At 36.5% G+C, this 27466-nt stretch overlaps 1 protein-coding gene across 1 annotated transcript in view; it reads right to left on the bottom strand.

The window, feature by feature from the left end:
* Positions 1-25622, bottom strand: part of LOC118269988 (roundabout homolog 1) — a 32751-nt gene extending 7129 nt beyond the window's left edge. The window contains exons 1-5 of the mRNA XM_050707150.1: positions 25270-25622; positions 7386-7489; positions 4132-5104; positions 3427-3582; positions 1825-1953 (exon numbers count right to left, since the gene is read on the bottom strand). Of these exons, the coding sequence (XP_050563107.1) occupies positions 1825-1953; positions 3427-3582; positions 4132-5104; positions 7386-7489; positions 25270-25360 (1453 nt within the window). The 5' untranslated portion in view covers positions 25361-25622. The remainder of the gene's footprint in view (positions 1-1824; positions 1954-3426; positions 3583-4131; positions 5105-7385; positions 7490-25269) is intronic.
* Positions 25623-27466: the final 1844 nt, after the last annotated feature.

Here is a 27466-nt window from a genome sequence, read left to right as displayed (position 1 = left end):
GATTGAGATTGATTGAGTTGGTTAGTGTGCTGTGAACGGAAAAATTCTTTCATTGAATCATTTTATAATCCTGTCTTAATTAAATTACAACTATTCTTATTGCATTAAATATAAAATCATGGACCGTGATCGAATTAATTAAAACGATAATAAGTTTTATCTCAAACTATATCAATCGTCTAATTATGAAACTTAAAAGATATCCTCCAGTTTTGACTGTATCACGGAGTTGTCACAGCACTTACTAGCAATAAGCTTAATTGCTATCAATACACCGAAATACTGTCACGATAACCTGAATGTAAACAGAAATCAAATGTAATGAACCACATAGGAACGGTTGACCCAACACACGAGCACAATGATTCGGGAATACGATGGTAACCGTTAATTGTCACGTAGAGCAAGCTACGGGCCTATTGTGGTGACATCGAAATTACCAAAAATACCTCATAAATCACAACCAATGATTGGCTTCAAAGTATTCCAGAACATTATGTTCACCGATTCCCGGGACTCATCAGCGGCAGTAAAAATTTAAATGAGTCGTAATTTCAAGTTATCGAGGCGTTATCGTAAAAGAAAATCAAGAACAAATATGTACCGCTAAACACGTTCACTGTGTTGTGTAACGCAAACATGACAGTACAGGAATACTAACACATTTGTTAAAGCCAAAACATGGCACGTCGTTGACTAAACTAGTTCACAGAATCCAAGCAAGTGAGTAAGCAGCTTATAATATTCTCTGTAAGTGTTGTTTATAGTAGTTCATAGATCGTGAACTAAGAATAAAGTTTGCTGAAGTTGTCTTACAGCATTGAAGACAGCCCATAGTGTGCAGTTGCCCGGGCCGACACCGGACTGGCTTGAATTAATGTATTTCTTACTGGACAAATCCCAGTTGGAATTATTTAAATTAAATAAGCAGCTGCTGAGGATATTAATTTTGTTAGTCCTCAAAGTTTATATTTTTCTTAATCTTTTAAGTCTTTACATCTCTTAAGTTTAAAACGCTTTTAGTAGCATAATTTATAATTAATTAGATACCTAACCGAGTAATTGTATAAATTTAAACTAAGTTCCCGGGGAAAGGTGTTTAAAATAATGTTGCTTTAGGTAGCACACGTCTCTTGAATTTTAGATAAAAACGTTTGCATACATACATACATATATTGCACAAACTCTGCATAAAGCAGCGGAGGTCTTTATTAGACTTTCTTGTGTATTTTATTGCTATATTCAAACTCGACATAATAAAAGTTTTGTGTAAAGAGAGGAAACTGCGGGAGAGAAGTAAGTGGAGAAAATTCTGTGAACATAAATTTTAAGTACAGGTGGGTTCTGTATATTTCCATGTTGATGTGTTAATGAAAGCCGGTGTTCGTTTCGCTCAAGGTTTTACAGTCAGCCAAGGTACGGAGCAGGGTCCTTCTACGACGAATATTACCTGTGGGCTCGCAAACTTTGCCTCTGAGTACAATATGGAATATTTTGGCAGCTCGTTCAAATTATTACTTTACGATGAAGTATTGAATTTGTAAGAAGTTTACGTTCTCCTGTCAATTCATTACATCACATTCACTGACAAAATTCAATATATCCATAACTAAGACAATATTTCTTTCTTGAAGACGACAACTGAGATATTTGAGTTATTTTTACAAAATTTACCTAAAAGCAATCTTGACAAATGATTTCATTACCTATAACACTGTAGGTACATATGTATAATGCAGCACTTAATTATAATGTAGCGATACATCGTTAACTTATGTAGAACAGCGAAGATTGTTTCATGCACGAGGTAATAATGTAACTTACATTGCACCATAAGCACGACGCGCTTGCTGATCGATGGCGGGACTCCGTTCGAGGCGATACACAAGTAGGCACCCATGTGAAGTCGAGACACTTTCGATATCGTTAAATTTTCACCATCCACCACGTTCACTGCAACCAAGCAACACTCATTTATCGAACAACTTCGTATGAGCTAATTTACACACGGAATTTCAAATGTTAGGGAACTTTGAATATTGGGTAGTTTGTTATGAATGCGTGAACAGGGTCTAGACAAGTGCGTTTCGATGTTCGTGATCGTTTCGTATGACTGATCGAAATGTTTGGGATTAACATTAGCTTTTGAAATGTGTCGAAGCGTGATAGACTTCGAACATGGATTTCGTAGGCATAAAGTCACTCCAGAGTCTTTAACTCTAGTTGTAAAGGGAATTTAAAACTGGTGTTACTTTCTGTTTCTGTTAGTTCCGATATGGTTCCAATAGATTCATAAAAGCAACTGAATGAGTCCATCACCCGTTTCTACGTTTTTATACTAAGAACAGGCCACCTATGATGACCCAATTTAAAGGCCAATAATGTATTCAACTAAAATTACGAACGTTTATTTTAGATGTAAAAATGGAATGTGATAAAATATAGAATTGTTAAACGTAAGTGAATTATGGCGGGCTTTCGTAATTATTCACGTTCGATAGTCCATTGTTAATTCAATTGCGAAAATATTCCTGTTATGCTGGTTACGGCTACAATTTCATAGTACTATGTGGAACAATTCATTTCATCTCGTACCCTTTTGGGATCCCCTATTTGAGGATCGAGATGTGGTAGAAAATATTTGCTGTGAGTTCAACCTTCAGCCTTTCACCTCTTTTAATTCTAAATCTTAATTCAATCACATTTTTTTAAATAATTTGAATGTGTGTATGTTGAATGTTAATAAAGCTTGAAACACATTCATTGTTAAAAATATAAAAATTGTATAATAATTATTTACAAATTAAGCTAATTATCAACACAGTATCCAAAAGCATAAAATTAATTTCATAACTCTCATTTTGATCAACTGGCACAAAGAGGAATACAATCTTTGTTATAATTTCGTGTTGAAATTTGAGCAGAATTTTGTTTTGAACCGTGTAACGTTAGCATGGACGATGTACGAGATTCCCAGTGGGTACATTCCACTCCATTTTTCGCTTCAGGGATTTCTTTCATTCATCTGCTTTGTTTCGCTGGGAGAGCGTCAGTGTAATGAGCGTCCGGAACTAATGTTTTGACCGGATATTTATAGGAGCACCAAAATCTTTTGTTAACTGTGTTAGCTGTTCTTTTTGTTTCCATTTAAGAGAACAAAATAGACTTTTTACTTGGTACGAAGTATTTGGGCGTAGATGATTCGCATTAGCAACAAGATTAATTTTGTGATATATTTCAATGGGATTTAGGAATTGTCTTTTTTATGATTTTGGTGATGTAGAGAGGCAACATCAATATTTTTACTAGTGTGTTTAATTGCTAAAAGGCTTCGAAAAATCATGATGTGTGATAAACAAGTTTAGATAAATAGGCCATAACTAATAACCACTTAATAATAATTATTCAGCCCCCAAGACTTCTTACCTGATTCGCCATTACAGTTGAATTCCTGTCCGTCTTCCCGCCTCCACATGACATATGGTTCAGGATAGCCAGTGGCGCGGCAGACCATGGTCACGTTGGTACCTTCGCGTACCACCATGTCGGTGGACGTCATATTGTCTATTATCACTGGCGGTACTGCGTACAAAAGAAAAGTAATATATAATAGCTACGAAGAATAAAGGCTAACGTAATTCTCAATCACATTTTCCATTACCTAAACACAAACACAAAACATATTTCATGTTATAATTGATTCCGTGAATATATTTTTTATTAAGGGTAAGGTCACCGTTACCTGCTCTATTCCCGGGTCCGAACCGCAACCACAGCAATGCTATATAAATTCGTAACCTTATTACACCTAAACTAGGGACGGTGTACGCAGGTATTTAGTTCGGGTATTTTAATGTCAAAATATCAACTTGCTCTTAACCCAGGTTTGATAGTATGTAAAGCTTTTAGGGAATAAAAATTCCACACTAGAATGCCACGTATGTTACGCGGTTTTGTCAATAAAACTGGACAGGCAAACCTGTAGAGTGGTACCGCCATTCAGTAATTGAGCTAGTACAAAGTTGCAAGAGCATTGCAAACTCCACTAAAACGTCCATTGATAGTCGTTTCACCGTATACGTATAGGTAAAATAATAGAGGTTCCGATAAAACATTACTTTGTGTACTCACCCACCACCTGCAGGTATCCCTTCCTGGAGCGCATGGGGTCGGTGTTGACCTGGCACATGTACCAGCCGCGGTCCACCTCCTGCACGTTCTTGATGTGCAGGTACCACGAGCGGTGGTCGTTGTACGACAGGCTGATGGAGGTAGTATACTCACCCACCACCTGCAGGTATCCCTTCCTGGAGCGCATGGGGTCGGTGTTGACCTGGCACATGTACCAGCCGCGGTCCACCTCCTGCACGTTCTTGATGTGCAGGTACCACGAGCGGTGGTCGTTGTACGACAGGCTGATGGAGGTAGTATACTCACCCACCACCTGCAGGTATCCCTTCCTGGAGCGCATGGGGTCGGTGTTGACCTGGCACATGTACCAGCCGCGGTCCACCTCCTGCACGTTCTTGATGTGCAGGTACCACGAGCGGTGGTCGTTGTACGACAGGCTGATGGAGGTAGTATACTCACCCACCACCTGCAGGTATCCCTTCCTGGAGCGCATGGGGTCGGTGTTGACCTGGCACATGTACCAGCCGCGGTCCACCTCCTGCACGTTCTTGATGTGCAGGTACCACGAGCGGTGGTAGTTGTACGACAGGCTGATGGAGGTAGTATACTCACCCACCACCTGCAGGTATCCCTTCCTGGAGCGCATGGGGTCGGTGTTGACCTGGCACATGTACCAGCCGCGGTCCACCTCCTGCACGTTCTTGATGTGCAGGTACCACGAGCGGTGGTCGTTGTACGACAGGCTGATGGAGGTAGTATACTCACCCACCACCTGCAGGTATCCCTTCCTGGAGCGCATGGGGTCGGTGTTGACCTGGCACATGTACCAGCCGCGGTCCACCTCCTGCACGTTCTTGATGTGCAGGTACCACGAGCGGTGGTCGTTGTACGACAGGCTGATGCGCGCGTTCTGCGTAATTATGTTGTGGTGGATGCTCAAGATTGTCTGAGTATCCACGCGGACCCACGCCACCTGTATAAATAAATTAGGTTGACTACCAAGATCAACTATAAATTGATTTTATTACCATCCTACTGAATAATAATATTGTGACAAATGAATCAGATTCAGCTTTAACAATGCTAAACAGCGATTTGTTATTCAAAGTTTAGCCACTTGAAGTCAATATTGAAATGAAAATGTCGCGGCTACCATAAAAATAAATTTCTCAGGTGCACAAGCAATGAATTTCTTCATACGGCTGGCTGCATTATAAGGACATGTTCGGATGAACGAGCAGCAAATGTAAAAGTGCGGCAAACCAGAGAAGTAAGTATTTCCTTTGAAGCATTTCAAAGAATTTATGGATGTGCACAAAGTTTTAAGTATACGCAGAAACTTGTATTTTTACGAGAGTGACAAACACATTTAGGTTTCCATGAGATAGTGATCCGTTATACAAAGTTACGAGTTTTATCGAGCTGACTCACGTCCACATGCAAACTAAGTTTTACCACAAAAATTACATTACACTTATCAATCTTATCTTGGAACCCGTAAAACAAAAGCTTTTCTCAGCCATATTTTGCTAGAATGACCTAGTTGAAGAAGGCATTGCTCCCTTTTTAATTCAGTTGATTCTACGTGTTTATAAATATGTGCACATGTATATTGGTACGATATTCTAGAATATTATTTAACTCTAAAAGGCATAAAGACTAAACAGACCAATTTGATTATTCTGCTTCTCATGATATGCAACTATTTTATTCTTTTGACTTTATAATTTAATTTTCGTCACCGCATAATCCAAATGGCGACTAATTCAGCCTCACCTTCTCTCAAATATATCTGCGCTATACAGCACTCCAATTTCGCTAACTAGCCGTCCTGCATGATTAATAACTGGCGAATCGTGCATTCTGAGCAAAGTGATATTAAGTTGGCTTGTTAAAACTTTACCCCGTGCACCGCACGAATGGAGTTGTATGAAGTTCTGGCGCAACGTATCCGTTCATAGAATTACACGGCGCTCGTTCATCATGGGGCGTGACGTCATCGGTGAAGACTTCGTGCTACTGTTTGTTTGCTATCTTAATTGCTTGCCAATATCAACTTGAGGTATGCTCGTGTACATAGACCGAGGAGCTAATATTGTCTGCAATGTGTTTGGAGGTTAACAAGAAAACGTCTGTAAGCTTCTTTAGTTGGAATACTCGTGCAGAAAATTCCTGTTACCATTCATTCTGTCCGTGACTCAAAATTTTGTAAAAGGACAAGGCGGAGCATGAAGCTCCTTGTTGAACTTTGCTGACATCATGTGTGTACACGACATGCCTTCAGAGATATCCAAGCCGTATTTACTTTACAGTGAAGAAACTTGTAAATTCTTGATACGATAGAAATCTTTCTGAGAATTTGTGCTGTTCTATTGTTGGGATCAACCCTTTAGTAGCTAATAATTTAGGGTTGTACCAGAATCACCGCAACGGGTTTTGATGGATTAGTGATTTGCGGCATGGCGTATCAGTTAACAAGTGAAGACTGACATGGCCTAGTCTAAATATACTTGTGTTTCTCGTATAAAATATATAACTTTGTGCGATATAAGTAAATATGTTATAATATACGTATCTTGGCAACAACGTGAATAACAAGGAAGGGAGAATTGATGTGTGTTAGAGCGAGGTAGCTTGACAGGATCAATTTGAGTAACGATATTGGCCAGTATTGGCCTAGCTTTCGGTTTGAAATGATTTATTTTTCCTCTTTACTATTATATTTTGTTGTTATACCTGTAATATACGTACTCAATACGTACGTCTCTATTGAATATAATCACGTACTTACATATAGTACTGCATTTTTCCGTCATATTGTGTATTTATATGTTTTCAACGAAAACTTTGGGAGAGGTAACAATCAACTTTAAAGTAGCGAGCGAGTGAATGGTTATAAATACACACCCGCATTCCTCTAGACTTGATATAAGAAAAGAATCGAAACCAAGATAAAGCGAATTCCAGAATTAAACTTTGGAATAATGGTTGTTTAAAATAAAACACTTACACAACATTCGCTCATTGCGAAGCACTAAAAATAACGAGGCCACCACGCGTTGACTGTTTACACGCAAAAATTACAAAGAAAACAAATTGCGAAACAAACCCTTGAAAATGGCAACTAAAATAGCGACCCCTATTCATGAAGCCTTTGTTTAATTAACTTTATAAAGTTACAAAACGAGTGCTTTTCTTGGTATTTTTCCACTAAAAAGGGGAGAAATTTAGTAGGGAATGGAATGTATAGTCACCTTGTAACCTCGTAAGTCTTCGACGACGCAGGCGAGGAGCGCGTCTCGTCCCACCGTCACCGTCACGTTCGTGACCGGCTCCACGAAACGAGGAAACAATGATTCTGAAACAAACACAGCAGATAAACAGATCTGTTTGCAATGCCGTGTCCTAGTTGTCGTGTATTTGTATGTATTTTATTTTATAACCGTTTCTATTGGTGCATTTATGACTCGTGATGTGGGTGTGTGTGTAGGTTCTACGTGTTCTCTTATTTTTTCTTACATAATTATTTGAAATCTAATACAAGAGAATGGCCTAACAGATAATAGACAAATTTGTAAATTTTTATTCATTATTAGTTAAGTGTTTAACAAAAATAGTAAACACAACAAGTCAGGACGAAGGCCAAGTAAAAAATGTGAAGTAAGTACAAGAATTAGTAAAACTAATTGGTCGTTATTAATTAGAAGTGAACACGAATGTGCCGGTGACTTTTGACTGCGCGGTTACGTCCGCAGGTAGTCACACTGAGAACTGTACACTTAAATTAATCAATCACGACAGAGAATAATGTTGGGTCGGCCATGAATACATACAATGGGCTTAGGCACATGTAAGTACGAGGGCTACGTACAAGAGCAATCCATCAAAGTACATACTTTAGTTATATTGAGTAATATTTGACACGGACCCTTTGATTCGTCACTATTTGCTAACGTTGGCTTTTCACCAATATTGAGCCGATTTAAAAGGTTAGGTTTGTAGAGAAAAATATACGACGCTTTTATGTTCTTAGAAAGGTGACGTTTGTTACAATATTGTTTAGTAAGAAGTACTATCACGTATTCTGATAGTTATTTTACGTGCAACTCTCAAGTGTTTCGAAATACCTTAAGATGCCTCAAGAAACTTCGATGTAATCCTGGCTCATAAACTAAATAGTCAATGTTGTCGAGTTGGTAGAACTTGTAGGTAATTTGAAGCTTTATTTACATGGCCGCTATAGCGTAGGTGCCGTGTGCGCGCCGGCTTGTAAACCACAAGTAGCCTATTTGGTTATCTGCGAAGTGTGTACCAAATGGCGGTTGGAGCTGGTCGCATTGCGGCCTGTGGTTACACCCTTATAATATGACCAGCCATTGCTTCTGAATTACGCCGCTCTCTGATTATATTAGCCAGGATACTAATTTATTGTCAACACAAACTTTAATTTCCAACCCCAAACTTATAATTGAAATAGAGTATTACACGAAAGTAAGAAACTTTGAATTATTATCATAACGGTAAAACAACTTTCTAGTTGACTTCGTGTTGATAAACCGAATCTCAGCAAAAAGATTTTGTTTTTACAGTTTCGAAATCGGCTCCTAAAATATGAATAAAACATGTCGATAAAGTTGAATAATGTCCGCCACTTTGGGAGTGAGAAGACTTACGTATGTAGCCGTCAATACTAAAGCGATCGATATGAGCGATGCTTCAATGCTGCAACAATCTATTTAGGCTAAACAACCTGAGACACGGAAAAATATCCGCGAATGATTGATGAGTGAGTACGCGAATAGAACAAATCCATCCAGCGGCCATCAATCTTAGCGGCGGAGCGGTGCGGGCCGCTGTGCAAGCGACGCGCGACGTCGTCGTCTCTAATGAAAGAAGAGCTTACCGAGCACGTATAAACAATCGGAAAATGTTGTTTCTAATATCCCGCAAGATAGATGGCCCGTGAAATGTGCTCTTAGCTGGGATCAAGCCCTTTTTAATAGAAAAATGATTGTGCCAAGTCTTTTGTTCAACTTGGGCACGGCTTCCATGCTACGTAATAGTGTACGATGTTGGCCGGTCAACTCTCTAACGTCACATTGTCGAAAAATGTGTTACAATGTCGGGGAAGCGACAAAACGTTTGCTGTGTCGTTGTATTCTACGATACGTGACCTTTGAGAATGGTTTTGTAGGATTCCTTTCAATTTTGAATTGATGCTGCTATGAATAATGAATTCGACTTGCTTTGATTTTTTATTTACGTTTTGTTTTCTACGGAATAATGTTTGGCTATGTTACATGTTATGTAATTAATATGTACTGAAAGTATATATTAGCTTTGTTCCAAAATAACAGTTTCTGTTTCACTAAGCCTGTATACGTACACGTATACCTAGTTGGAATCGAATAAAGTTGACCTTTAGACTGGAACAGACTACTAACAACCGCAATGTTGCCTACAGTCTTATTACCCCTACGTAATTTCATTCGCTTAATTGAAAACTATGGATTCTAGTAAATAAATATTACTTTCAGTCGGTAACTACATTCACTAAGCCTGACAGTATCATCATCGTTTTAGTTTAAACTAATATCGTCACGTGATTACAAATCGTTCGTAATAGGTAACCTCCATAACTTAACGAGACCCCAAAGACGGTTAAATCCTACTGTAAAGGGTTTAATTACTTTAATAAGCTCTAATACAGTGTAACGTGTTAATAATGTAGTCGGTGTTGATGAGACAACGAGATTACTCGGCCACTTGAAATATGATTACGGGCGGGCCGCTCATCAGACCGTAAGTGTTTACGGATGCACGTGACGGGTCGCGCCTCCCACTCGGCAGTCGGGCCGCCTCGTCCACTGCTCGCGTATTTACCTAATTGGCACAGTACGCTGTGACAAAAGTCCGTGTTGGGCTCCCCGGCAAATTAGATTCCCTGCCCACCCGCCGCCCGCCGATGTCCGGGCCGCTCGCCATCGCTGCCGCTCGCTTTACTTACCTCTTTCACCCTAAATTGACTTTCCTCTAATTGAAATACGCGTCAAAGACTCATTCCGCTATTAATCTTTTTGTTTGTTTTTATTATTTAGGTACTGCAGTGCAATTGGAAACTATTTTATCTACGCCATTAATTACTCAATAATGAAGGATTTAAGTAGGTCATTTTGTTTTGCCATAACTTTTTATGTCAACGATAAAGCTTTTGAACAAATTAATAGGACCTTTGCACTATGTTATGTTTTTATATTTTAGTGTAGTTTTACAATAACCACTTCTTTTGAATCTACATCATATTAAGTAGGTACAAACTGTATCACACATTTCGGACATGGGAAATGGCGTTCACCTAAAAATAAAACCGATTGTAGCAAATTCGAGTAGCCGAGTCTCACGGCGGCTTCGCTGTGGCTGTGGGTATTCATGAGTATCGATTTTATGCAAAATGCAACAAGATTCACTTGAACATGTCGGCTATACGATACGCATTATGTGAGGAACCGATCTATTGTACAATTACATTGGCGTAGATACGGCGTTTGTAAATGGGTGCGTACATTGTCGGGCCGGTCGAATGAGCCTGTCCGGGATATAGAGCGCGTCGAAGTCGTGTACGTATAAACATGTAACACAATTAGCGGTCAGGTGTTCCAAGCGACACAGCCCTTCGCAATAAGAGCTTGATAAAGCCAATTTAACCGGAGATTCGATTCTGCCTGTTTATTATTATCAACCGCGCCTAATTTCAGTTCCTCGGGTCCTATTGTGTAAACTGAATGAACAAACAACTAATGCAAATTTCGGTTAGTTAACTAATTTGAAGTTTGCAGATAGATCATGACACTATCTAGTATAAGACGCGAATTTGTGGTGTACGAGTTCATTGGAATCGCGGGAGTGGATCATTTATTGCGCGGATTGAGTTTAATTTTGGTTACATCGTTAATCTTAGTACTTGACAAAAAATAAGATTGAGAGTCCGCATTTTTCTTTGTTCTCAAAATTGTGTGTGTTATGTATGTAGTAGTGGCGTCGTATGTAATTGTGTCGCGTATGTTGTTACATTAAAGTTTAATTGTTAACATTAACACGTGTGATGCCAATTAGTACAGATGCTTAAGCGTAATCGCTTCACAGGCTGAGTTTGTAGCACTTCGTTACATCGTTGTTAAGTGCACCTAATGCGACTTGTTCCGTACTTGCTCTGTTAGTAATACATACATAAACTCGCCGCAACATCACAACCAGACTCAAAGAACACATACGCAGTGTGAAGAACAGGGACACCCATTCATCGGCAGTAGCCGAGCATGCTTGTAGCGCGGGCACGGCTCATTTCCTTCGCTTCGACAAGGTCTCCGTACTAGCGAGGTGAGAAATACTTTGTACCGCGGAAAGTACGTGAGGCCATCGAAATAAGTCGCCGTCCCAACTTCAACAGAGACGGTGGCTGGGCATTACCACCTGCCTGGAAGCCGAGTCTACAATCTGCGTCAACCTACAATGTTGCGGGTCTGGAGTGTGACACAGTGAGCGCGGTATGTAGCACCGTTTTTGCGCCGACCCGAGAATCGAATCTAACACCTGCGCAGCCGCCGGCGAACGAGTCTAACGAGCCAACATCGTCGCGCGCGCCAGATAGTGCGCGCGATTCCAGACAGAGGGCGCGATGGGCGCGATCCTCGAATCGCCTGGCTTGAAACTAGTCGAGTTCCTCGTCAAAATAGTACGTGAGTAAGCCGATAACATAATAATTAATTTAGTATGTCTCACGAAAGTTACAATAAAATCAGACACAAACACAGGTGCACTCTCTATTCCCAATCTTGTAGTCTCGGTCTCGACAAGACGACACGAACATACGGAATACACTGGCGATTTTATGCGATATCTAATGTGATATGAAAAGTATAAGAGACGTATAGAATATTTATTTGTTCTTCCTCCTATACATTCCTCCATTGTTTGTGGTTTGGGATTTTTTTACTATATTTTCTTTTACTTGTCGAAAATTATATATCTGAATGATGGTCTTGAGTATAGTATGGTGTTTAGGAAAAGGTTAACCAATCGATCATTAATAAACTAGTACTAATGATCGAAGCTTCCCCAGCGATTCTGTTATGAAGTAATCTTTTGTTTTCTTTATTATCCTTTAATACCTCTCTACACTTTCAAAGAATAAAAATCTGATTTGTAATATAACTTCCGTAAGATGTACTAGACAGTTGTTATCATTCGCTGCGTCGTGGGTCGTGAAAGCTGCTCATGAATGTGAGCCCCTGGTGTAGCTTGAAACTAGTCGAGTTCCTCGTTAGAGTAAGTTACGTGTGCATGCCGGCAAACATAACAAGTAATTGAATTCATGGTACTATATTATGTCTAATGTCTATACATTCCTAGTGCTAGTATTCTTAGGACATCTTTTCTACCATGTCATGGTCTTTTGTACTCGTACCATGTCATCCGTTCAAGGACTTCAGTGGTCGATAGAAGGCCGTATGAATGTCCATAATGACATGAATAATACAATAATTTCACTATAGTGTCATGTTAGGTTCTCTTGTTTTGTCTAGGTATTATATTACAGATCTAAGACATTTCATGGAATAGCTAATTGTTGGCTATGGATAATTATGACAGACTAGTTCTATGATTACCTGTAACATAATATTTTTAAGGTAATGTTTATTGTGTACATAATGCACTTTAAATATCACTTAATCAATGAGGCGGAATATTTTTATTTGGAAAATAAAATGTGATAGCGTTGATCAGTTTCTTTGTGTACTTTACATTTGCATTGCATTCCGAGCCCAACGTATTAACATTTTGGCGTTGTAGCATTGCGCATACTTAATTTTGGTGCAATTGCGACAATTGCTCTGCTTGAAAATACCCTTAGTTAAATAAATTCCAACGTCTGATAATGATATCATCTGTATATTTTAGAGGAGAATAATTTGTATGTCGCAATATATCTGTATCTTTAAAGAAATCAGCCAAATTAAAAGTCTGTCTTAAATTATAAAGTTTCTTAATAGTAATCTGGAGTTTGGTTCTATGAAACTAAATACTCATTTTAGTTATTAAAAATTACCATCTCTAACTTATAACGAGAATAAAAGTATGATAAGAACGTGACGGGCTATAAAAGCTGCAAGTATCAGTTCGATGCATAACGCATCCATCAAATCCGATATAACACTCATTATGTAAATGAAAAGAAAAGTATCAAGTATTACCGTAATTAATTTTCTTAACATATTATAAAGCATACTAGTTGTGCTACGAAATTTCGTAGCGTATAAGTAGTATGAGTGCTACGAACGCTACGAACTCTCGTAGCACATACAAAATGTGTGCGACGTATGATTTTGCCTCAGAAATATTGTTTGTTTATTTTTTCTTAAAGTTTGACTCAACTTGACAGTGTTAAATTGAAGTATTTATCCACGAGGATAGAACATAAATACCCAAAGACAATTCTAGCAGTTTGTTGTTTTAAGTTTGAGTAATAAGTTTATACAAAAAACAATCTGTAAGCTCTTTTGTGAAAATGAATATTGTAACAAAATCAAAAGTTTCAATGTTAATTGCTCGATATAACGTGAAAAAATGTACTAACTGTAAAAACAACAAACAAAACAATATCAGCTATTGTTTTACATCTGAGGGACGAAATCAAAGCGTAAATGTCGCAAAAGTATACGAAGTTAGTATGAAGGTTATAAAAATATCTGGAGGACAGGTTGGCGTTATATTGCCGTTATAAATCAGCGCGTGCGACAGGCGAGCGTGGCGGCGGCGACGCGGCGCGGCGGCGTGACGACGCGTGGCGTGCTCGGCAGTGCCACCTCGTGTCGCCTGCCGACATTCTACATATGCATAAATATTGCGCCTAAAATTCTACATATAAAACGGTACGCCTATTCGTAGATGTAGGTTATTTGTTTCCATGAACTTTGTCAATTTATCTAGCTTTCTTTTTATTAGCTTAATGTTTTTAAATGTGATTGATGTGCTTAGTGTTACTTCGTTTTTGTTAATTATTATTTTATCGGCTTACTCACGTAACTGTTTGTTGGTTTTTTAGTTATTATTATTTAGTTTCCAATCGATTTAATAGTAAATACAAGATTTGAATAAATACAAAACAACGCTCGTAGTTATTCATTTGTCAATTTTATATGCACGGGAAAATATTTCAGTAAGTTACGTGTCTTAAGTAAATACTAAAAACGTATGTTGAGAAATATATTATAATACGAATCTGGAGGCAGAACTAAGGGTCTCGTCATAGTTCTATAGGCCTTATTATACTAACGAGCTCACGGCTACAGAGATACAATTTATAACAAAATTTCGCAGAAGCTAATATAACTCCGGTGAAGTACATATTTCTCTACATAGTGTGCAGTTTTACAAACCTGCAGTTTTTCTCGCGATGTTTTCCTTCGTCGCTGGAAGTCAGCAATAAACTTATATTGAGTTCATATGTTTGAAAAACACGCCGGTCGTTACGACGGCGCGGGCGACGCTATGAATTATTGTGAGTTGCACATTTCGCGTGTACTATATTTCTATGATTGTTTTGTTAATCATAAAACTTTTGTATTACTAAAGTTGTGTTTTCTCTTCGTAGTAATATATACTTTTTAATCTCTATAAGATGTTATTTATTTTTAATTAAATTATCTTGCATGTTGATTGTTGTGTAACAAAAAAAAAAACATTGATTTTGATAAATTATAAAATCCTATGAAATAAAATAATGTAGTTTACATCTTCTATGGACTAAGAAATTAAAGTTTAATTTGCGACATAAGTGCTAACTTGCGTGAATGTGTACACACTTTCACACTTATAATCGTTATTATATATTTTATAATCTTGTTACTTAAATAAACAACATGAAGCTTACATAAAGAATTACGTAATGCACACCATATTTTAATTTGATCATTAATTGAGTGATTGCCAGTAAATAAACGAGATACAAATAAAATGGATAGCGGATACTTCTTCGGTCCATTTCATAACGGGTGCGGAAATTCGATGATTTATGCGGTCATCCATAAATGAATCGGATTCTCTGTGACGGCAATTTTTATTTATGAAACAATTAAAATTAATAGTATCGTTACCGTTCCTATGTAGTTTGTGAGTCGTGTCGGAAAGTTACTTTGTTTATTCGTATAAAGGTTGTTTCAAAAGCTCTGAGGTAGTACTTTTATTACTGGACTGATATTTTATTGCTCAACTGAATTAAGGAAAACAAATAACGGTAGGTATTTTTACTACATGCATGGGTACCAAATAACGCTAGGTATTTTTACTACATGCAAAGATGTAATATTTGACATCCAATTTTCGCCAGTTATGGTGCATGTTAAAAACGTATTAAAATTAAATGGAAGATACAATTAAGCGATCCCATTTTGCGTTACGTTTATATGTATGAATGTATACCAATTTAATAAAGCCATTCGAGTGTAGGTACAAATAAAACCGCCCGAAAATTGTTGTTTAAAAAATATTCAACCAAAATTGGAAAATATGTCGTATTGTTTTATAGCTATAAAAGCTGAGAGCTGGGAACTGCAAGTAAAATTTTAAAGCGTGCATACTACAGATCGGTGGCCGGCAATGGTTTCCGGGTCATATCGCCAGATTGGAAACGCAAGCGCCTGACCAGGGTGAATTACACGAAACGGTGTGAGCGGTGAGGGCGAGAGCGTAGGATTCACTTACTTACATTCGCTTCGTGACTGAACTCCATAGAGCGGTGCAGTACAGCCGTAAATAAAATGGTATTGTCGCGCGGAAACCGCACATCGAAAAACCGGGGAACGTCGCGTGAAATGCTACCGGTGCCGGCATCGGCATAGACGTCGAGAAATATGGCTAAACGTACCGCACATACGAAATATGGGACTATAGGCACCGGTGTCGACTCGTGCCGGGTCGCCGAAACACGTATATGTAGCTCTTATACAATTATAACTGTTTCTTGCTGGGGAAACGACTACTCGTATGCTTATTTTCGAAGTAGTATATTGTTTTGTTTTTAATTTTAGGTGATTAATAAATCGTAGTAATTTATGTTATTTTCATTTCTCATACAGAGAGAAAAATAAAGATATTTTTTGCTATACAACCAGTTTTTATATTGATTTGAACTAGATCAACGGAGCAAAACTGTAGAAAACTACAATTTTAGCACACAACATACACAGGTTATATTCCATTCCATTATCCCATGGGAATACAAGAGAAACCAACGTAGAGGAAAGCTTTAGTCAATATATAAAAAGCAGGAAGCAACTTTTGACAGTTACTAATGCTCAGTAGCACTGCATGATATTCATACATAAATACATTATGTGTGAACATGGGTATTTGACATTTAGAAATGTAGTTTCTACTATCATGCACTCAACGGACATATTCCTAACACAATGTCGACTACAAAAGCTAGCAGCTAGCATTTTTTGTTCAAAAATCTTGTTTAAGTGAAATAATAGCTCTATGAACGATAAAAACCTGAGCTCCTTAATTCCGTATTCCATTTTATGAGCACTTATCGGCATAGCGGAAAGTATAGTACAATTGAAATTAAATGGCAGCTGACTCACTCCCTCGTGGTTCACACATTGCTTTAACCTAATTGTTAATTCTTTAATGACACTAAAGAACTCCAATTTTAAACGAATTACCAAATGCATTAGTATGCTACGAATAATCCTAACACATATGTCACAGAAACAATTTTAAAACGTACGTAGACGAAATTATGTGTTTCATTGTATGGTAGAAATTGTAGTTGCATTCAGACTCGGTAGTCTGAGATTCTAATATTTGTTGTTACAAAGCCGTGTTGTGTCACTGCAGTTAGGTGTACGGATGGGTAATTTTCAATGGCCGCTGAATAAGAGCTAGTATTCTGCATTTCGTTCGTAGTCTCGTAATGCCGGTTACGTAGCATCCAGCATCTGACTCGGAGGCAACTAGCATAAACTTTAAGTAAGAGAAAATTTGCTTTGAAATATTTCTATCCTAGAGACGAAGAGGCGTACAGCTACTGGCTTTATGTACTCTAAGATTTCTTTTAAAAATAACACATTCGACGAAGTTCGCTGCGAAGTTAATAAAAATTAGTTGAAAACTCGCGGCAGTGGAGCGACGTCTATCGAGACAGACGTGTTTGCCGCCGCGCCCGGCGTATGGTGCCGCTTTCCTTCTTTAGACTCCTTGTTTTTACTTCCAATGTGTTTGACTTTTGAAACATAGTTTAATTGCCTCGTGCGTTTGTTCGTTATCAGATATGAAGCTGTTATTACATAATGTTTGATATAGGCAATTGATCACACAATTTGGTTTCAGACTCTTTTCCAATCAATCTTTTTGTAATCATTAGAGTTATGAAAAATATATTATTTTTAATTTTGTGAAATTGTTGCACTCCATGTACAAAATCTATCTCCATCCCATGCTAATAATATATATCGTAGCGGATATTAATTTCACAACCACAAGAACCGATAATAGAACAGATTGAATTTATGAAATAAAATGTTCGTCTGCAACGATTAGATGGACATTTGTTGTTTATTAAATCAATGGTGTTAGAATTTGGAATCAAAAGTAATCTGCTTGTGCGGAAGCGCGGAAGGAGATGGATGACAGGGAAAATACGCGAGAAAATTCAAAAGGAAAGCAAGGTGGAGCGCGCGCGGAAAATTGGCTTCATTAGATAGAGGGACCGAGGGCGCTCCATAGAGGACACACGGTCTAGCCGGACCGACAACCTGATGCAAACTAACTGAACTAACTGAGGGAACTTGTCCAATATTCATATTAAAATCTCTAGTTTAAAAACTATTATCTCATGAAATTGAATTATAATTTGATATGATATATTTAGAAGTTCTGTAAATGTAAATTACAACGTTAGTTTAACTTGTCCAACAAATAAAGTGAGTACAAACTTTTCTGTAATATTGCAAACAAGTTGTCAACACTAAACTTCCGAGAATCCCGCGCCCCGACTACCCCGGAACATCCAACCATTCAAATTTCATATATCAAACACTGATTCACACATTCTCTTGAAATTTTTCATGTTTTCACCTGAAGACAAATTTTCTTGAATATTGTCGAGCAGCGTGCAATATACGAGACTGGTATGACATGTATTACAAAATTTTATGAAAATGTCCAAAGATTTATGGTTGTTTCATAGCAAAAAATACGCTTTTTCCAGGTGTACAGGGGCGTTGAACCGGAAAATCGTGAATTACGTTGTTACACATAAACAATGAACTAACATCTCATCTAATCTCATTTGAGGTTATTATCTTCTGCTGGCGAGTGGAGGTCTCCCTGAGGCCTACCCACGCTGCCTCCCGGTAAAAATATTGGCCTTGAGAATTTTATTGTTTTTATCACACTCACTGTTTATTTGTGGAACTTGAAGAATTAATAAAATTTGGTGTTGTACAGCAAATATTACCGGAATACTTTTTGATATCGACATCTTTCTCTGATTTTTTTTAATGAAAGGATTTTCTCCTATTTCATAGGTATAGCTTACAAAATCCTTAAATTATAACTTAATTCTATATTACTTTTACAATTTCCATTTATTCAAGAATAAATGAAATTAGGTAATTCAAAAATGTTCTGCAACATTCCTCGTTTTCATACAAAAGGGTAACGGGAGTCACATTCAAAGTGCAATTAAATTCTGACGTAGTCTCGTTGTAGAGATTGCTTTGCATCTTATGTACGCACTTGTAAAGCTTAAGTCAACATTTATGTACTACAAAAGTATGCTATTACAATTGTTGGTAAATACATGTATTTTAACCAGTTAGGTATTATTTAAATGTCTCTTGTTTATGGAAAGGAATGGGTTTAAATGTTTGTTTATACTTTGAGCATTAATTTGGATATAATCATTCTTAAATATAAGACATGTTCTTACATGGTAATAGAAGTAGAAAAAATCAATGGCAATGGTATTATTTAAATTTATTTTGAATCATGCTCATCCGCTGCACTAACTGTAAAGAACTCGAGTTCATAATTCGATATTAATAACGAAGACCGAGATACAATGAAATGTAACCGAAACGTAAGCGTAATTTTGGTTAACGAGCCATTATCCGTATAATTAATTGTTTTTCTAAATTGAACGTATTATATTAATAATATCCCATAATACAGTAAATTCAATTAAAAGAAACAGTACACCAACTGGGAAAAGCCTAATCAACGTATTAATTGCCCAACAATAACACTCAAGGGTCGGTTAAATTAATTTCCGTTTTGGATTGGTCGGGATCATAAACCTAAAACATTATTATTTCCTAGTACGTATGTTATTTATTAACAACCATAATTATAAGCGTTCTGCAGTTTATTTAGGAAAAATGTATTCACATGTGTATTTTGTTACATTATCATAATATTACGTCTATTCAGAAATTCCACGATCAAACATTAAAAGTACAAAAAAGTTTGTAACGAATCGACACAGTCGTATATTTCAATACTTGGTAACAGTCGTCAGCTTTTCCTTACATGTGTGAATTTCGGGGCTAATAATTATTATTTTATGAACAACAAAGTTCCGTGGGGCTTGTTAACTCGGCAAAGATGAGTGTTTAAGTTTCGCCCGAAATAGATGTTTTATGATATGTAGTGAGAACAGTAAACAAGCAAGTTTTGGTATCGCGACCGCATAGCCGGGGTTGGGCGAGGCTTGTTTATGTGGCAATTGGCGTCGCAATGAACCGGCATTCTAGCTGGGAGCAAGTTCGCAGCAAAGGCGTTCCCGAGTTGAGTAACAAATTGAAGTATGGCGCCGGCAACTCGCAAATAATCATACACAAGGTAAGTTGCGATTCTAACTGAAAGTTCATCCAACTTGAGACTGATAGTAATACACTCTGGAATTGCGGTCAATAACTGGGGAAATAACCTGTATTACTCTATTCGTCGATTCTGAATGTGTAATCATTATTGTACGTGGATTTACATTTCATTTTGTCCTTTTGTCTAGTCTCTACTTTGTTTAATGTGAGTATAGTGCCTTTTAAAGGATTTTTAGTTAATTGATTAAGGAAATTGATTTCTGTAATTGAATTTGGTTTCTGGTTACTAATTAAAGAAACTACTTTTCTTTAGATACATTACTTAAGTTTCCATATCTCATGTTTATGATTTTTAAGAAACGTAAAATGCACATTTTTGTTTGCGTATACGAATATTTATTTATGAATTCACGAAGCATGTTAATGAATCATAACGTTTATCTAATAGAATACAAGATAGTTATAATAAAGGCTTAATAAACACGTATTTAACCACCTACACTGGGAGTAAATTGGGAGCGATGATAACCAAGTCGTTAATTTTCGGTTATTTAAAGAGGGAGTCGTTAGTCTGGATAAGGTTTCATTGTGAAATAATATATCGTTCCTACTTGACTTGTACAACAATTTGTTAGTTGCCTTACATTTTACGATTCATGCTCTGTAATATGCAAGGTTAATTTTACGTTTAGGGTTGTGTATGAAAATTAAATTTCATTTTATATTGAACAATTGGGCGATCTTTATTTTAATAGACAGATACAGTAGTTATAATTTACAGCAAACGGTAAAATAGCAGTCTTACATTGTAATAAATATTGGGTATCCTTTAAACTCTCCTTAATACTGCTAGGAACCTCGTTCAGTATAATCGAGTCCTTTTCGCTTTATTCGTGGAATGGCAGTATTCAATCATATCTAATATTTCAGTCGCACGAATTCCTAGCGGAGGTAAATGGGTAATTGTGGTGCTTACTGCTGATAGATAGGTGGCCTGGTGCCTACAGGAGCCACAATCATTTGTTTCACCCAATTGACTGCTACAACTTGCCTGCCACACACATTCCCCATTTGTTACTTTAAAGCCAACACTACCTCACATGGGTACGTAAACAACGAAGCTAACATCGTAATAAGTTCTCCACGCACCTGTTCTACCAAACTGTCGCAACTTCTACCAAAACCTCACCCATTTCTCGACATCTTCGTTTAAAATGAAATGCGACAAAGTTTTTCCACATTCATAACCCACGTCTTAGATACTGCGACAGTAAGTAGGTCAGTTTATAGTCGTCGTCGGCGATAGAACATCTATAGATGATTTCTATATTAATGGTGGGTTGTAATCAAACGCCGAGGCTCTATAGATAATTGCAAGCGCGATGGCTGGTACAGACGTCGGTAATCGAGACTGTGTTGTTACTAAGAGCGGACACAGTAAAATAATCCGATAATATAATCTCGTTTTGTTGCGTTGTTTTCCTTTCCCCTCGCTGTTTCCATTCGATCAACAATCAGTATTGAATTACTTATTGTGTTATTGCAATTGATTTTCGAAATTTGATAGATTAATCCATTGTAGGTTTACAAATAAATATAAAATAGGAGCAGACAATAACAATGAAAGATTAGAACGATTTTAGTGGGACAGTCGTATAGATTCAGCAAAATCCAATAATTCCCTTTTGAATATTCTACGACTCATCCAGTAAAAAGCTAATCCGCTGAATAATGGGGGTTATAGATATCAACGTGGAGCAGGCATGGCGGAAAAATATGTCAATTGTTTGCCTCTGCATGAGTTTATGGTATTAATAACTTTAAATAATAAATCTCGGCTTTTGTTGATATTTTAATTGCTTTCAGTAGTGTTTATGTTCGCCGCTGTACGGGAAATGGTATTTAAATTAATCCGTTAAGAGATTGTGTCAATTTGTTTAAGTTATGTTCTTTTGTACTTGTTTCAGAACTAAAATCGATTTCGACTAATTAAATGTGACAGTTTGTTGTTGGTATTAACATAGTCATTTTGTAAACTGTATGTAATTATTTACTGTTGTTATTTAGGTACTAAAGTCTTATTGGTTTAATTTTAGAAATTATGATCGTATTATAACTGATAGAAAGTTATTGTCAAAGCTAAGTGTTGCTAAATATTTTATTGATAGAAATACGAATATTTATGGGCAAGATTTTGCGTATCATTCATTTAAACAATCAATAATCGGATAGCTATTAGATTATTGTTACAGTTCAGTCAGTAGCTTTTTAAATTAACAAAAAATCACGGAAAAAAGATTGATTTTTAGTTAATTTAGTATATCTCACGATAGTTATTATAAAAATAATTGCTATTTATTTACAAATTGAGTATGAATACTAAATAAAAACATATTATTGTAAGCTCATAGACGTGTATCGAATCATTAAGAAAAGGAACATAAGCACCAACGCATTTATCTCGATGTAGTTTCTAAAGCATCTATTGACGTTATGACGTTTTGTAGTCGCGATAGCCTATAAACAATGTCCCTTTCAGAACAAGGACGTCGGCACCGCACACAAGCACTTGTCTATTCATCATAGACATCAGTGAAGTTGAGTACTTTTAAAAACACTTTCCTTGGAGATTCTTAACTTTCAAGGCTTTGTGAAATTAACTGTTGACTTTGGTGCGTAAGAATACCTAACTATTTTAAGAAGTAGATAAAGACTGTAGGTAAGCCTTGTTTGTGGTTAAGGCAGAGAAGAAAACTTTTTTTACCACCCTTGCTCTTTCCGCGGGTATAGTAAGAACCGATTAATCTGCACATTTGACAGAAACCAGATAGTAGTGCTCTCTGATAAACCTGCGATCATTTTAAAAATGCATTACCTACATTTTGAAAGACGCGGTCCACTTAAAATTGGCTACATCGCTGTATAATTATTTTTTTTATTTAGTCTGATGTTAAATTCTGCAGCATAGCATAATGATTTATGACAATAAAACTGTGTTTGTAAATGACAAACAATTTTTCACTTCTCTTTCAACAAATGACGGCTAGTTTTTTTAATAAGAAATGTATTATTTTTAGATTAGCCAGGAAGACAGCATTCCTTTTAGCTTCCACTTAATCAAAGAAGCAATCAAAAATATTAAAATATTACTTTTGAAGCATTAATTAATTAAAGTGATTCCTTAAGTGCAGAGTGTCTTACTGGGATTTTAGTTCCAAAACATTTATTATTTAAGACGGAAAGCTGTGCATTGCAATCTCTTTCAATTTGAAGGAAAACGGTTGAATTATACCTTTCAAAATATTAAGATTTTTTTAACTGTACTTCAGTTTTTTTCTGAAGATGCTCCGTAGAGGAGGGAAACAATTATTATGTCGAGTGTTTTGTGGCGTATCGTGTGTGTGTTTTTGTGTTGCACCTCTGCTGCGTGAGCATTTAATTGCGGGCGGGAGGGTGTTGCTGCACACCGCATGCTGAAAATACATCTACAAGGGGAATGAAAACTAAAAACATATTGTATTGTGAGCGTATTAAAGCGCCTGACTATTCTATTTATTTTTAAACGTTAAAAATACATTCTACATAATATAGTTTTTTTTATATATTAAAAATTTATACGCAACAAAACATCACCCGTGTCATACATGATTTACGATGTCAATATCATTTTGCAAAATCTAGGCATCGAATCCGACACCTCGCATTCGGTAGTCTAGTTCGTGGTAACTTGATTGACCGTCACGATCTTAAATTCAATGAATTCTAAACTTAAGTCAAACAATATATTTCATTTTCGATTTACTTCTTTAAATAGTATGCTGTATATTATTTTTCTATAAGCAAGCTCTGACTTATGTTGTTGTCATATCTATATTTGTATACTAATATATAAAACTAAAGAGTTTGTTTGTTTAAACGCGCTAAACTTTGGACCTATTGGTCCAATTTGAATTATTCTTTGTATTTGATAGTTTATTTATTGAGAAAGGTTAAAGGTTATATATAAAACATCACAATACGAATAAAAGGAGCTGAGCAGAGCAGGAAAATGCGCGGGAGTAGTTTTATATACATTATATTTTTTTATTTGTAAATTCATATTATTGTGTGTTGTTTTAAACTTTATCTAGTAAATATTTATGACATCAGAATATCCTGAGAACGCCATTAAGTTAGTTGGTCGAGTGGTCGCAAGTGCGACTGCTGAATACGAGGTCCTGGCTTCGATACTCGGGTCGGACCAAGTGTCACCGGGGTTTTTTTCGCTTTACATAAAACTCAATAATAACAAGAAGTCTAGAATTATGTCCGATGTATGGCAATAAGTTCATTCATATGTATAAAATAACTATTGAAAAATGGGTATTACCATTGTATACACATACAATGGTGAATCAAAAACATTGCCTTAAAACATATCAGATAAAGAACTATAATAGGAGTTATTATACACAATAAAAAGACATCAAAACATTATTCATAACATCAGAATTTCCCGATACCATCGTTTAAGTTAGAAATCTTTTCCCAGAATATCACGCATGGACCACCACATCACGTACGTTAATGAGCAGTCTGCTTTTGAAGTTACTACCGGGAAACAGACGTGGAAACATAATATCAAGAGAAACATTTCTACGACATTCAATGCAAAATGATATCAAATGCAAAGAGTCTAAGTTTTCAAGACGTTAGAAGCGAGTTATTCAATTGTAAAATAAGTATCATTACTGAGGTATGAATGAAGGTAATATTATGATAATTATTACATGGAATATTCACTTTCCTAGAGTTGTTATTCAATAATTTTCCCTTCAAATATTTTGTAAACATAACAATCGTGGCAAAATCACTGAATAAAGTGAAAATCCTCAGGATCCAATAAAGGAAGAGCCACCTGTTTCATTGTAATGTACTTTATAGACTGCGAGCCGGTTAAAACTTGGAAAAAGTGCTATCTACGTTCTGCGTTGTTTCCAAAAACTTTTTCTAAAGAGAATAACAAACTTTGTGAGACTTCCCGCTGCTCAAAAAATAATTAACGCCCGTAGAAAACTTAAACTTGTGTAATTGTTTATTAATAACACAAATTAATTTATCTAATTGTTTAACAACAGAAAGTTTTTCACTTGTACTGGGTACCTCTATTATCCCTTATAATTTATTTTAACTAAACAACTAGCAACAAAATTTTGTGAAACGAACTTATTAGTTATGTTGTTAATTACTTAAAGAGAAACTTCGTACTCACCGTCTGACGATGTAACTGAACCACTAATTATGAGCACCAGCAACACAGCTGTGACTGCTGAACACGAGGCCAATCTTCGTCCGCTCATCATGTTGATTAGTTTACCCCAACGACATGTTAATCGAAATAACTTTTCCAAGATTTACAAATACGTCAACAAAAGTGTTGTGATGAATGTCAGTGGGGTAACGACGTTTCCTCATTCATTCGCCATCGAAATCGGCTCCATTAAATATTCATCGGCAGGTGAATCGAGTGGGGTTCGTATGCCGGTGCCGGCGAGCGTGCGGCGGCGTCCGTCGGCGGCGCGCTGCGATCTCGCGGCGCGCTGGCTGCGTACTGGCCGCGCTACGCTACCCGCGCCGCTTTGTCTACTACGCTGCTACGCTCCCGGCGCTTGCGTAGCCCCGCCTCGCTCTCGGATGAAAGGACGGAACATTACCAGTATTTGTAACAGTTTGCGTCAAATTGATATAAATGGAGACGGTTTTAATAAAGTGTAATTGACTTTTGCCGACTTTGCGTCGCATTAATTTCGACCACGCTAAGACGCCTCGGGCAGGTGCGGCGTTAAATACCACCACGGCAACTTCGCTTTCTGCTATGAATAATTTCAAATTTAAATGAATGTTAATTATGATGAGTTTTTAAGTTCACTTTGATATTTCTGAGATTGATGTTAACGTATAAAAAGATTCATTTTTATCAAATATTGTAAATTAATTTGCTCAAAAGTTTCGCTCCGGTGACTGCACTTTTAAAAGTCCCGGGATTTTATTTCATGTATTTATTTTACATACAGTTAAAACGTTTAAAAAGTAAAAGGGACGTATTTATTCAAATGAGTGTGAAATGTAAATAGGCGCGTAATTTATGCGATTACATGATAATTTACGTCGGTAGCGTCAATGAGGTTAGATGCCGTCTTAATAATTAATGAGTGCGATCTCACAACAAGGATTACATACAAAATGTTTCGGCGGAGGTTTCGTGGGCCTCTCGGCGATGATTACCATTATCTATAAACTAATAGACGTGTTTGAACGTAGACAAACATGGAACATCTTTAATTAACAGCAGCAGTGAAGATTAACAACGTTCACGTTAATATTATCAGAATGTTTCAGCCCGGATGAATCCAATAAGCATGAATAATTAATTGTAGTATGTTAATATGTCAATACGGTCTCGGCCTAATACGATCCATGATACGTACAATTAAGTAAGGTTTAGCATTACTGTTTACCTTTGATTTGTGTAATACAATGCTGAATTAAATTTGCTATTTCATTTTCTTTTTAAAAATTGCTTTTATGTTTTCATTTTGTTATAAATGAAATATATTACGAAATGAAAACGATATTGTTTTGATATTTCTTCTAATACAACTTTTAAGGCTGTTTTAGTTTTTATAACTTTTAAAATAAAATTGTTTGAGCCAGATTTGATTCTAGGAATTTTATATTTCAGTACTGAAATGTGTTTTCTTTAAAAATAGCTCTACATTTTTTAAATAAATTTAGTAGTAAATAATTTAAAATATTTACGTTTTAAAAATCTTACACATTCGTTGGGTTTAAAGATTTACTTAGGTAATCTTATTTTTATTGAATAATCGTCAGACAATACCTATAATATTAAGCGGAACTTGTTAGTGTAAGTAAATGGTTAATTATTATAGCCCACCGTTACTGAGAAAATAGGTACTTAGATATCATTTCATGGTATTCAAAGAATATCATATCTTGAAACTTTCTTACCACAATTTCTCTGGCGACATTGACGTCTCGCCGTTTCTTCATCGTAGTCTCTCTTCTGTATCTTGGTCAGGAGTATCTCAGAGCCTGCCTCAGTCTCTCCAACAACTTCCTTCTGATTCCCTAAATTATATTATGTTTTCCAATTGTAGATGAATGGACTGATTATTACAGGCACTGAGTAAAATTTTACCTCATGAAGAGAAAACATGATAAGCGCAATAAGAAGATACAAATAAAAGGTAATTAAGTTAATATAGGTAAGTACGTACGTACAAAAGTAATTATTAAATATCTAAACAACAGTTTTAAAGGATCTTCCTTTCCACATTGGCTGACGTATGAATATATTTTAAAAGGTTTAACTTGTTTCAACTTTGTACCTACTTAATTATGATTACAAGGCCAGGAGAGATAAATTAAAACAGTGGGTGCTACCG

This window comes from Spodoptera frugiperda, chromosome 30 (genome assembly GCF_023101765.2).
Source record: "Spodoptera frugiperda isolate SF20-4 chromosome 30, AGI-APGP_CSIRO_Sfru_2.0, whole genome shotgun sequence".
NCBI lineage: Eukaryota > Metazoa > Arthropoda > Insecta > Lepidoptera > Noctuidae > Spodoptera > Spodoptera frugiperda.
This window is presented reverse-complemented; position numbering and strand designations above follow the sequence as displayed.